At 43.4% G+C, this 14,758-nt stretch overlaps 1 protein-coding gene across 1 annotated transcript in view; it reads left to right on the top strand.

The window, feature by feature from the left end:
* Positions 1–13,877, top strand: part of LOC148450974 (uncharacterized) — a 93,566-nt gene extending 79,689 nt beyond the window's left edge. The window contains 5 exon segments of the mRNA XM_088462426.1: positions 547–629; positions 5,367–5,447; positions 6,369–6,560; positions 7,759–8,410; positions 11,818–13,877. Of these exon segments, the coding sequence (XP_088318552.1) occupies positions 547–629; positions 5,367–5,447; positions 6,369–6,560; positions 7,759–8,410; positions 11,818–12,956 (2,147 nt within the window). The 3' untranslated portion in view covers positions 12,957–13,877.
* The last annotated feature ends 881 nt before the right edge of the window (positions 13,878–14,758 follow it).

Here is a 14,758-nt window from a genome sequence, read left to right as displayed (position 1 = left end):
GTTTCTTCTGGCTCTTGCTTTAGCCAGAAGGGTGTCAGATTTGGGGGCTCTCTGCTATCACCCTCTGTTTCTGATTTTTCACTAGGACAGTGCAGTGCTTCAGACTTGCCCTCGTTCCTTCATAAAGTGGTGGTTAGTTTCCACATTAATGTGGAAATTATAGTGCCGGACTTTAACTCTCCTCTCCTGACCTTTCGGCAGGTGAGGCCTCATTGGATGGTGGTACGTGCTCTCAGGATTTATGTGGACCTTACCAGTTCCCTTCAGAAGTCAGACTCCTTGTTTTTACTCTATGGTTTTCACTAGAAGGGATGGCCAGCCATTGAACAGTGTTTGGCTAGGTGGATTCGTATGATGATTTCTGAGGCTTACGCTCATGAGGGCCTTCCTGTACCTCCCTCTGTTACTGCACATTCTTCTCGGTCTGTGGGTCCTTCGTGGGCAGTTTGCCGTGGCGTCTCGACTGTTCAGCTTTGTAAGGCAGAAACGTGGTCTTCTGTCCATACCTTTTGTGAGGTATATGTCTTTGATACCTTTACCTCTCAGGTTGCTTCCTTCGGGCAGTGGATTCTCCTTTCTGCACAGGATCGTCCCCACCCTTCAAGGGACTGCTCTGGGAGATCCCCAAGGTATTCTGTGGATACCCTATGGACCCTGAGGTAGAAAAGTAGAGAGATGGTAAGAACTTACCTTTGTTATCTCTCTTTCTACGAAATCCATAGGGTTCCACAGGACTCCCACCCTGTCGCACCTGTGCTTCAGATTCGTTTTGTTCTGGTCACCGGTGATAGAATAATCCCATCTATATGACATGGTGCATTCACATGTAACATACATAAATAATCCCATATATCTGACATGGTGCATTCATTTGTAACATACATAGAATAATCCCATATGTCTGACATGGTGCAGTCATATGTAACATACATAGAATAATCCCATCTATATGACATGGTGCAGTCACATGTAACATACATAAATAATCCCATATATCTGTCATGGTGCATTCACATGTAACATAGGGTAATCTCATCTATCTGAAATGGTGCAGTCACATGTAACATACATAGGGTAATCTCATCTATCTGACATGGTGCAGTCACATGTAACATACATACAGTAATCTCATATATCTGATATGGTGCATTCACATGTAACATACATAGAATAATCACATGTAACATACATAAATAATATCATATATCTGAGTAGGCAGCAATATAATACATCAGTTATTGATACAATACAATGTATATAAACTTTCCCATGAAATCCTTTTGGGATAATGTACATATAGCTGCATATAGTATTGGACACATGGGTTAGATCCCAAATGTAAGTATAAGCAATCTACAACGTAACCCAGATATTACTGCATCAGATTCAGTATGATATAATCCCGGCAGCAGTAAAGATCCCGAGCGTCCTAAAGTAAGTATAAACTAACCTAATCCCCCCCCCCCCAACCCTAACTCTCCCTTAGGGGTGCCTAACCCTAACTCCCCCCGGGGTGCCTAACCCTAACCTAGCCTAACCCTAACCTCCCGGGGGGGTGCCTCACCCTAAATCCCCCACGGGAACCCTAAACCTAACCCTCCCCCCCCTTGGTCTCCCGGTGTAGGATTTCGACGCCTGTCATTTAACCCTTGCCGGGATTAAGCAGTCGGGAAGCCGTGAGTCGGCATTGCGACCGCGGGCTTCCCGATTGTTTCCCACTGCAGCATAGTATCTAGTTATACAGCATTGCAGGTTACCACGGTGACATATAGCATCTAGTTATACAGCATTGCAGGTTACCATGGTGACATATAGCATCTACTTATACAGCATTGCAGGTTACCACGGTGACACATAGCATCTAGTTATACAGCTTTGCAGGTTACCTCGGTGACATATAGCATCTAGTTATACAGCATTGCAGGTTACCACGGTGACATATAGCATCTAGTTATACAGCATTGCAGGTTACCACGGTGACATATAGCATCTAGTTATACAGCATTGCAGGTTACCATGGTGACACATAGCATCTAGTTATACAGCATTGCAGGTTACCATGGTGACACATAGCATCTAGTTATACAGCATTGCAGGTTACCACGGTGACATTTAGCATCTAGTTATACAGCATTGCAGGTTACCACGGTGACATATAGTATCTAGTTATACAGCATTGCAGGTTACCACGGTGACATATAGCATCTAGTTATACAGCATTGCAGGTTACCACGGTGACACATAGCATCTAGTTATACAGCTTTGCAGGTTACCTCGGTGACATATAGCATCTAGTGATACAGCATTGCAGGTTACCATGGTGACATATAGCATCTAGTTATACAGCATTGCAGGTTACCACGGTGACATATAGCATCTAGTTATACAGCATTGCAGGTTACCACGGTGACATTTAGCATCTAGTTATACAGCATTGCAGGTTACCACGGTGACATATAGCATCTAGTTATACAGCATTGCAGGTTACCACGGTGACCTATAGCATCTAGTTATACAGCATTGCAGGTTACCACGGTGACATATAGCATCTAGTTATACAGCATTGCAGGTTACCACGGTGACACATAGCATCTAGTTATACAGCATTGCAGGTTACCACGGTAACATATAGCATCTAGTTATACAGCATTGCAGGTTACCACGGTGACATATAGCATCTAGTTATACAGCATTGCAGGTTACCACGGTGACATATAGCATCTAGTTATACAGCATTGCAGGTTACCACGGTGACACATAGCATCTAGTTATACAGCATTGCAGGATACCACGGTGACATATAGCATCTAGTTATACAGCATTGCAGGGTACCACGGTGACATATAGCATCTAGTTATACAGCATTGCAGGTTACCACGGTGACATATAGCATCTAGTTATACAGCATTGCAGGTTACCACGGTGACATTTAGCATCTAGTTATACAGCATTGCAGGTTACCACGGTGACACATAGCATCTAGTTATACAGCTTTGCCGGTTACCTCGGTGACATATAGCATCTAGTTATACAGCATTGCCGGTTACCACGGTGACATATAGCATCTAGTTATACAGCATTGCAGGTTACCACGGAGACATCTAGCATCTAGTTATACAGCATTGCCGGTTACCACGGTGACACATAGCATCTAGTTATACAGCATTGCAGGTTACCACGGTGACACATAGCATCTAGTTATACAGCATTGCAGGTTACCACGGTGACACATAGCATCTAGTTATACAGCATTGCAGGTTACCACGGTGACACATAGCATCTAGTTATACAGCATTGCAGGTTACCACGGTGACACATAGCATCTAGTTATACAGCATTGCAGGTTACCACGGTGACATGTAGCATCTAGTTATACAGCATTGCAGGTTACCACGGTGACATATAGCATCTAGTTATACAGCATTGCAGGTTACCACGGAGACATATAGCATCTAGTTATACAGCATTGCAGGTTACCACGGTGACACATAGCATCTAGTTATACAGCATTGCCGGTTACCACGGTGACACATAGCATCTAGTTATACAGCATTGCAGGTTACCACGGTGACACATAGCATCTAGTTATACAGCATTGCAGGTTACCATGGTGACCTATAGCATCTAGTTATACAGCATTGCCGGTTACCACGGTGACACATAGTATCTAGTTATACAGCATTGCAGGTTATCATGGTGATATATAGCATCTAGTTATACAGCATTGCAGGTTACCACGGTGACATATAGTATCTAGTTATACAGCATTGCAGGTTACCACGGTGACACATAGCATCTAGTTATACAGCATTGCAGGTTACCACGGTGACATATAGTATCTAGTTATACAGCATTGCCGGTTACCATGGTGACACATAGCATCTAGTTATACAGCATTGCAGGTTACCATGGTGACATATAGCATCTAGTTATACAGCATTGCAGGTTATCACGGTGATATATAGCATCTAGTTATACAGCATTGCAGGTTACCACGGTGACATATAGTATCTAGTTATACAGCATTGCCGGTTACCATGGTGACACATAGCATCTAGTTATACAGCATTGCAGGTTACCATGGTGACATATAGCATCTAGTTATACAGCATTGCAGGTTATCACGGTGATATATAGCATCTAGTTATACAGCATTGCAGGTTACCATGGTGACATCCACAGACGTCCTCTGTAATAGGTGAGAACTGAGCAGTGCCTATCTGAGGCTTTCTTATGAGTACAGACTAGACGCAGATTGGAGCGAGATATTGCATACATTGTCTAGTGTGTACCCATGTTATGTGCTCAGTAAGACTGTGTACACATTTGTCCAATCTGTCTGGTGGGAGGGAAAATCTGGTCTGTATTCCAGTGTTTTGTATCCAATTCTATTGTTATTTGCTTCCCTACTTTACCAGATTTTCCTTCCCACCAAACAGATTGGACAGATATATCTATAGGCATGTACGCACCCTTATGAAGCCACCTGTACTCCAGCAAGGATATATGGAAAACATGTCCTGTTAGAGATCCCTGGGGACCGGAGACGGGAAACACTGTTCTAGTTCTTCACTGTGTACTGTAAGTGATTATCCTCCAATAAATGCTTCATCCTCTCCCCTATGCTACATACACATGGCCGGCAGGATTGTCACACATGGAACGTACATCCTACAGTGGTAGGCTAACTGTGGATTCCCGCATGACAGGTCATGCTGGGACTTATGGTCCCACTACAGCTGCGGAGTCACAGATAGTACAACACTGCTGACACTCAGTAATTATTGCAGATGTGGAGCAGAGAAAATAAGATGGGTGATTGTACACAAGTCACCCAGATGTTAGGAGACAGAGGAATAGGGCAGTAGTGGGGAGAGAGGCTGGGCTGGGAGTTGTGGTGCACTATCGGAGAGCGTATAATGTGGATGGGGAGCAGATAAGTAGGGTAAGATGATGGGGGCAGAGACTTTATCCTAGGTTACTGGAGAGAATGACATGAGGATGGAATGAGGAGGAAATGGTGGGTGGGTGGGCTGTGAGGGATCTGGCCTGGGGAAATATCTTATCATATGGTGTTGTGTACTTGTGTATATTATACTATGTGTAGTAATCACTGGTTATCAGGTGTGTGACCTGTGTATAGTGATCAGTGTGTATCAGGTGTGTGATATCAGTGTGACCTCTGTATAGTGATCAGTGTGTATCAGGTGGGTGATATCTGTGTAATTCCTGTTTTTTTTATGTTACATGTACTCTGTAATATATTATAATTATATTTTTAGACAAGTAAGCCGTGGGGAACCAGAGAGTCTTTACTAGAAGTCACGTGAGGGTGAGACGTGTACTGTATAAATCACTGATCGCTAAGGATGGACAAGGATAGAAGTCACATGACTGATAGGATACTAAATCTCACCCTGGAGATAATCTACCTGCTGACTGGGGAGGTGAGAGAGTCACAGTGACATCACTTATATCTATAGTAATAATACAGGGACATGACTGGGGAGGTGAGAGGATCTGGGAGAGTCACAGTGACATCACTTATATCTGTAGTAATAATACACGGACATGACTGGGGAGGTGAGGAGATCTGGGAGTGTCACAGTGACATCACTTATATCTACAGTAATAATACAGGAACATGACTGGGGAGGTGAGGGGATCTGGGAGTGTCACAGTGACATCACTTATATCTATAGTAATAATACAGGGACATGACTGGGGAGGTGAGGGGATCTGGGAGTGTCACAGTGACATCACTTATATCTATAGTAATAATACAGGGACATGACTGGGGAGGTGAGGGGATCTGGGAGTGTCACAGTGACATCACTTATATCTATAGTAATAATACAGGGACATGACTGGGGAGGTGAGAGGATCTGGGAGTGTCACAGTGACATCACTTATATCTATAGTAATAATACAGGGACATGACTGGGGAGGTGAGGGGATCTGGGAGTGTCACAGTGACATCACTTATATCTATAGTAATAATACAGGGACATGACTGGGGAGGTGAGGGGATCTGGGAGTGTCACAGTGACATCACTTATATCTATAGTAATAATACAGGGACATGACTGGGGAGGTGAGGGGATCTGGGAGTGTCACAGTGACATCACTTATATCTATAGTAATAATACAGGGACATGACTGGGGAGGTGAGAGGGTCTGGGACTGTCACAGTGATATCACTTATATCTACAGTAATAATACAGAGACATGACTGGGGAGGTGAGGAGATCTGGGAGTGTCACAGTGACATCACTTATATCTACAGTAATAATACAGGAACATGACTGAGGAGGTGAGGGGATCTGGGCGTGAATTCAGTGACATTTGGTGTCTCCCCCAATACACAGGATTACACAGTAGTGAAGAAGACATCCGGTGAGTGTGAGACACCCAGCAGCTGTCTCTGTGTGTCAGGAGGACTGAGCAGGACCCAGAGCCCCATCACGGTGCCTCCCCCTCACTCAATGATACATGAGAGACACAATGACCAGAAGATACTGGAACTCACCAACAAAATCATTCAGCTGCTGACTGGAGAGGTGACTGCTGGGAATGGGACATTATACAGGTCACTATAGCAATACCTATCATAAATTTTCCACAATATTGGCTTAGTAGCACAAAAGATGTTACTTCTGCTCACACACCTCAATCAGCAGCAGGAAAATGCCTGGTTAGTAATTGTAGCACAGCACATTGTTAGTCCAGCAGATATATTGCAAGGAACAACTTGCAATATATATTTCATACTCGGGGACAAGTCCAGCTACCTTGTACATGGGACTGTCGCCCAGTGAAATACTCTTAGAGAAGCTTTCAGTTGTATTCGTCTACTCACTTAATTGCTCCACTGTCCCCCCTTCCCCGGCCCACGAGTTCTCCTTTGAATGGATCATAAGGAGCACAAACAGTTACTGATCGTATCGGCTGTAGCTCATAAATGCGTCCTCCAAACCATGATATGGACATACCTTCCTTGCATAGTTTTATTCAAGAATAATCTCTTTTTTTCGTGCAGGTTTCAAATGAATTTGGTGGTATCCTCTTTGGACAAGTGTGAGGAGACTAAGGAGCTCATTCGACTCGATGTTGCCCCACAGCGCATGCGCACGACAGAGCCGGCTCCGTCGTGCGCATTCGCGAGACCCGGCTAACGACGGGTGATTCGTCGTTAGTGGTCTCTTCGTAGACGGGGCGAGCTGTCGATGTTGAGTGTTTTGTGGGCGGGCCTTGCCAAACGGAGGCATTCCAGTAGGAACGCTTGCCGTTTGGGGGCGGCCCCACTGACATCATCAGTGATGTCAGTGGGGAGCTTCCTGCTCGATCAGAGCAGGAAGCTCCTGGGGCTTAAGGTTGACGAGACCCTACCTTAGGGTCTCGTCGTAAGCCCCGATAGTCGCGATGGTCTTGACCATCGCGACCATCACCCTTGTCGGTCATTAGAGCTGTGGGTGTTAACCCACAGCCTAACGACCGTCATGGAGGCAGCCATTCAGGATGCAAGCGGCCGCCTTGTTTCAGAACGACCGCTTGCATCCTACGACCGCCTCTGAATGAGGCCCTAAGACTTTTTGAAAAGTTTTATTGATCTCCATACATTTGTCATTGATAATAGTATGTACAAATAATGGTGTAGGAATTGTCCAGGACGTGTTTCACCAAGTTTGTGGCTTCCTCAGTGGGTTTCCTTTCTAGACGGATGTATATTATACTTTAATGTTTTGTATTATTTTTTAGGTTGATGTTGTGACTAATATTAAGGCTGAAAAAAATATAGATGGAGAAGAGACGTATGTTACTGATAATAAGGCAGAAGATATAGAGGGAGAAATAGAAACTTATGTTACTGATATGAAGGCAGAAGATATAAAGGGAGAAGAAGAGACGTATGTGACAGATATGAAGGCAGAAGATATTGAGGGAGAAGAAGAGACAAATGTGACTGATAATAAGGCAGAAAATATAGAGGGAGAAGAAGAGACGCATGTGACTGATATGACGGCAGAAGATATAGATGGAGAAGAAGAGACGTATGTGAGTGATATAAAGGTAGAAGATACAGATGGAGAAGAAGAGACGCATGTGACTGATATGAAGGCAGAAGATATAGAGCGAGAAGAAGAGACGTATGTGACTGATGTAAAGGCAGAAGAAGAGACGTATGTGACTGATAATAAGGCAGAAGAAGAGACGTATGTGACTGATATGAAGGCAGAAGATATAGAGGGAGAAGAAGAGATGTATGTGACTGTTATGAAGGCAGAAGATATAGAGGGAGAAGAATCGACGTATGTGACTGTTATGAAGGCAGATGATATAGAGGGAGAAGAGACGTATGTGACTGATATAAAGGTAGAAGATGAGGAAATCCCTACAAATATCAGTACAGGTGAGTAATAAACATGTATTACAGAAAAGAGTCACGTATTCTCCTTGTTCATTCACTACAACAATCTGTTATCCTACACCCTCCTCTGTTAGTGAGCAGTTTGTTAATTTCTAAATCTGTTTAGAGGCGGTTACTGCAGATCTTTCCACAATTTAAATGAGACATGGAAAGGTAATCAGACCATGATTGAATGTCTTTAATGGATGTAGTATTTTACTCATACCAGACAATAGCATAAATTGTGGATCTTAGTATGGGTATGGGATGCCGGCAGTCGTCTAGCATACCTACACTTGTTCGGTAAGCTAACCCTCCCCCCACCCCGCTACTTACCTTTGGTATTCTGGTGGTCAGGATGTTGGGATTGTGATAGGCATCGGTATTCCGGCTCCGGTAATATCAGTGCCGGCATTGTGGCTGCTGGGATACGGACTGTAATCCATAGTATGTATCAAGTAAAAATATGTGAATCCTCACCACACTTCTGTAGACTGGTTTCCACACACACTCTGCCCACTGCGATGAATCAGGGCTCTGAAATAAGTCAGTGGATGAGTGCACGGTCTAACCCACTAGATGTTTTATATTGATGCATTTAGTAGTTCTCTGTGTGCTTGGTGCAGGGCTGTATTCCAGATTTAGACATCATTAAAAGTGGTTCAAAAAGTGTCCAAGTGGATGACGTTATCCTGATTTCCATTACCCATGAGTGGAACCTTACTCAGATAAGCATATCCATACACTACCCATTTTACAGCCATCATTTCGTGTTTTATTTACTACACTACGAGCGCCTTCTTGTTATGTTACTTTATTCCTTCCCTACCTTCCATGATCTCATGTATACAGTGTCGGCCATGGTTTGTAGTTATAGTAAGGCCGGTCACTAATGTCCTATGTAATGACAGTACCCAGCAGTGACTGTATAAACTTTGTGTACACTGTAAACTTGTCTGACACATTTTCAGTGATCGTTCTCATGGGAGAAATAACATCCACCACTACCTGCTGGGGACAGTATGTGATGGTTCTCATAGGTTGTTATTCTCCTTCTTGTTCCTAATGGAGGGCTGTGGGGTTACCATACTCCCTCTGGGGGGCTGCTGTCATTTCTGTCCATACCTGGCCCACTCAGGGCAGAGGAGATAAGATTTGGAAGAGGTGATGGGCTCTAGAGTAGGTGGTAGTAGTGGGTCACCCCGGCCATACCATGCAACTGCTGCTGGTTTATTAGGAATCTAAACCTAGATCTGGCCCTTGGGGGGCTCCAGGAAAGCTGGGAAAAGGAATGAAGGAGCAGTAGGAGGTGGTAGAGATAAGGGGGGAGGAGAGCAGATGGAGACAGAATGGAAGATGGAGTCGGCTGCAGAAGAGGGGGGTGCTGCTGGGAGGAGGCAGAGCCAAGCGCCAGCATCCTGCTGCTGAAGAGCCCAGCTTCTCTGCTGGTGACTGCTGCAGCTTCGGCCCTGTTGCATCCTTCCTCCGCTGTTACCACCTCCCACTGGCTGTTGCCTGAGGTCTGCTTGGACCGGATGACAGAGTACAGAGGCTGGAGCCTGAAGGGGTGGCTGTACTGATCTGGAGGCAGTTGGAAATATACAAGCAGAGTGTACATAAAACTCCCAATGACAGACATAGGGACAGGACAGCACTTGGTTCCTGGTCACCAAGTTCCGGAGGTCACACACCAGTCTGTGGAGCCCAGCCCTCCTGTCTCTCCCTGTATCCAGGGACCTCCAGCTTGTGAGGGGCGACCGGCTTTTTACATCCAAGGATGCTAGTGCTGGGTTTTCTGATAACACCCTCCCCTAGGGACAGCTTCTGTATGTCCCATGGTCCAGTGTCCCCCAGATTGGATGAAAAAATAAACAGTGCTGATTATCGCTAACATAAATAATAATAATCCCTTAGGACTGGCTAAACAGCTGTTCAAAAGTTAAAAACTCTGCAGTTTCATAAATATGAACCAAAGAAAAACATCACATGACCTGCGCTATACCAGTCTGTGTGATAAATATAATTCCCAGGTGCAATTCAGAAGAATATCTAATTTATTATAAGCTGTCTAATAAATATTGCATGGGCCCCAGCATAATACAGATGTTTTACAATAATAAATTGATTATATATATATATATATATATATATAATCACTATACATCAAAACAACATCCAAGTGGGGCTAACCGCTTCCTCTCACAATCATATAGAGTAATCCCAATGTCTGTGAGTAATAAGAATTGGAATGTTAGTATAATCCTCCTAAAAGTCACTGTCCAGATTTGTAACTTGCTGATAATATAAGTGTAATGCCGGGCTTGTCATATTCTTCTAAGATCTAAAGTGTAGGAGCCAGACCACCGTCCTTACCAAAGAAATGATAGGAGTGAGGAGCACAGCTCTGTGTGTTATCCATCTGTTATACACACTATACTAGTCCACAGAATGGCCGCAGTTGAATGGATATAGTAACATGGAGCCCTCCTCACTTCTCTGCACAGCTAATCTGCTCCACCCCCCACCCCCTCCAGTAATAATAGACCTCATTTGCACATTAAACAATGGAGCCAGACAGTACTACAACCCCCCTCTCTGGGGCCACATTCCTGAGCACCTACTCCCCCGAGCAACCAACCCCCACTACAAAGGGGGTACCCCAGGCAAACCACCCTTCTGCAGCCACAATGCTGTGCAGCTACCCCCGGGCAAACAAACCCTTCCCCGCAGCCACAATAAGGAGCAGCTAACCCCCCCCCCATTAAATTAACTGCAATGGCCACACAACTATAGGGTACCCGCCGGCAAACCACCCCTCCGGAACCATCCAGCCCTCCATTCCCCCTCGTCATCACACCGCTATCTCTTTGAAGCTGCTCTGCAATCCCTGGCCATGCATAGACCCTCTTACCGGAGACCTCTATGCAGCCGGAGTTAGGATGCAGGCTGAGGAGGAGTTGCCAGATGCCGGGACAGAGTGGTGATGTCACCACAGGCTGGGACGGAGAGGAGGAGTCAGCGCAGTCCAGGATGGACAGGCACACCTGGCCCACGGGATTTGTCGAGCCCTGTGTTAATGGGTATACACCGTAGTTAAGGGGGACCGGGTTATGTCACAGTCACATGCCAGCACTAACCCTGATAGTATGCAGAGAGGTTTATGTTATCACTGTACTGTGTTATCACTGCATGTTACTATCATGTTACAGAGTAACCAGCACAAATGATTACAATAAAGCTGTAATCCCTGCTCTATACATAACGGAGCATAAACTGTCAGGTGATGAGTTTTACATTGTACCTTAGAGCATCGTGAGTTTATCCATTTGATGGTGATTTAAGGACCTTTAATTATAGTCTTTATGAAAAATTATATTTATGGGACATTCATATATTTATTTTATTCCCAGCAGGTGGATGTAATAGCAGGAATATCTGGAAGGAGAATATAGTTTTATCTACAGATTTTGAAGTAGAAGATAATTACATCAAACAAGATTCCCTGGGAGAAAACCCCATTACCCCAGTTATACATCCCGTACCTCACATTGCAGATGTATCACCTGATCCTGCGAATAATGAGGAATGTTCTCCTGGTACATCTATTACAGCTCTTAGGCTAGATAAAATATTTCCTTCTTCTATAGAAGCCAAAAGTCTTACACAGAACACAAATCATAGTACTCATCAGCCACCTAAGGTATGTGAAAGGCCATTTCCATGTTCTGAGTGTGGTAAATGTTTTACACAGAAATCAAAGCTTCATATACATCTGAGAAGTCACACGGGTGAGAAACCATTTCCATGTTCTGAGTGTGGGAAATGTTTTACACAGAAATCACAGCTTTGTAGACATCTGAGAGGTCACACAGGTGAGAAACCATTTTCGTGCTCTGAGTGTGGGAAATGTTTTACACAGAAATTATATCTTGTGATACATCAGAGAAGTCACACAGGTGAGAAACCATTTTCATGCTCTGAGTGTGGGAAATGTTTTACACAGAAATCAGTTCTTGTTATACATCAGAAAAGTCACACATATGAGAAACTATTTCCATGCTCTGAGTGTGGGAAATGTTTTACACATAAATCAAATCTTGTTATACATCAGAGAAGTCACACAGGTGAGAGGCCATTTCCATGCTCTGATTGTGGGAAATGGTTTACACGGAAATCACATCTTGTTACACATCAGAGATGTCACACAGGTGAGAAACCATTTCCATGCTCTGAGTGTGGGAAATGTTTTACACAGAAATCAGTTCTTGTTACACATCAGAGATGTCACACAGGTGAGAAACCATTTCCATGCTCTGAGTGTGGGAAATATTTTACACGGAAATCATATCTTGTTATACATCAGAGATATCACATAGGTGAGAAACCATTTCCATGTGCTGAGTGTGGGAAATGTTTTACACAGAAATCACATCTTGTTACACATCAGAGAAGTCACACAGGGGAAAAGACATTTCCATGTTCTGAGTGTGGGAAAACTTTTACACAGAAATCAGATCTTGTTTCACATAAAAGATGTCACACAGATTAGCTACTCTCATGTCCTGATCATCAGAAATCAGGTCTCATTAGACCACCCTTTATTTACACTAGAGAAACAGTGTTTACAAATGAAAATGTATATAAAAAATAACATCTTATTAAACAGCATTTATCCTGACCTCTGACATTTCTGTTTTGTGAGTGGTCATAGTTTGTATTACAGTCCTCGTATCTGCTGTTACTTCTCTTGCTCTATTTTGAAAGGAAAGTGACTGCAGTGTGTATAGTAGTTTTTGGATTTGGATCACCCAAATGGTATAAAAGGGTGTAGAAAGACACTAGGAACAGTGACCAAGGCGGAAACAGAGTTCGGTCATCTAATAACAGACCATAAGGTCTGAGACCTGACAGATAATTTCTTCCACCAGCCCCTTCCCGTCCATTATATCCTGCTATTCTCTCTCTGTTCCTTCCCGAGCTTAGAGAATGAGGCTATAAAGATCTATGAAACGTAATATTGTACTGTATGTACTAATAATTGTATACATGCTACATTGTAATATCGTGCTGTATGTACTAATAATTGTATACATGCTACATTGTAATATTGTATTGTATACATGCTACATTGTAATATCATGCTGTATGTACTAATAATTGTATACATGCTACATTGTAATATTGTGCTGTATGTACTAATAATTGTATACATGCTACATTGTAATATTGTGCTGTATGTACTAATAATTGTATACATGCTACATTGTATGTACTAATAATTGTATACATGTTACATTGTAATATTGTGCTGTATGTACTAATAATTGTATACATGCTACATTGTAATATTGTGTAGTTGTATTTCTCTGGTTCTCCATGTACAAAATGCAGCCAATCATCTTCATGTATTGGGACTCGAGGGACCGAATGTTTGTCATGTGTTAATTAACTAAACAAAGTATTATTAAAAACTGCTATTTATTATACTGAACCAGTTTCACGCATCCAATTTTTTCTTTACGGTTTATATTGTTTTATATGTCATGTACACAAACTAGAAGGTCCACTAACATCTGTGGGCTAATGTCATGCAGAAACTGGATCATTCCCACTACAAAGCTGCTGTCTCCCTGGGGGATCCATGAATATTGTGGTATATCCATCTCTGAGACACATCTGAGTGCTGTGTGTGATTACCAGCTTCATTCTTACAGGCTAACAGCGTATACACTAGAAGTGGTCACTGTACTCACCAGGACTTTGCAGTATAAGGAGACACCTGCGGATACACTTCTGCAGCTAAATCTCTGCGATGGTACATTTGGCAATGGCTGTGCCACATTTTTTTCAGCAGAGTAAAAATACTTTTCACATTTTATCCAAAGAGGAATGAAAATGATGATTATCTAGCAGGGAAAACACCAGCGGTCACAGCCCCTGTATGACACCAGTAATATGTTAGCATGGAGCAGTGTGATGATTATCTAGCAGGGAAAACACCAGCGGTCACAGCCCCTGTGTGACACCAGTAATATGTTAGCATGGAGCAGTGTGTGCAGTCAGTGTGATGATTATATAGCAGGGAAAGCACCAGCGGTCACAGCCCCTGTATGACACCAGTAACATGTTAGCATGGAGCAGTGTGTGCAGTCAGTGTGATTATATAGCAGGGAAAGCAACAGAGGTCACAGCCTCTGTATGACACCAGTAATATGTTAGCATGGAGCAGTGTGTGCAGTCAGTGTGATGATTATCTAGCAGGAAAAGCACCAGCAGTCACAGCCCCTGTATGACACCAGTAATATGTTAGCATGGAGCAGTGTGTGCAGTCAGTGTGATGATTATCTAGCA

The sequence above is a fragment of the Taudactylus pleione genome, unplaced genomic scaffold, assembly GCF_031769625.1.
Source record: "Taudactylus pleione unplaced genomic scaffold, aTauple2 ptg001238l, whole genome shotgun sequence".
Classification (NCBI taxonomy): Eukaryota; Metazoa; Chordata; class Amphibia; order Anura; family Myobatrachidae; genus Taudactylus; species Taudactylus pleione.
The sequence above is the reverse complement of the archived record's forward strand: the minus strand, read 5'-3'. Positions and strand labels throughout refer to the sequence as shown.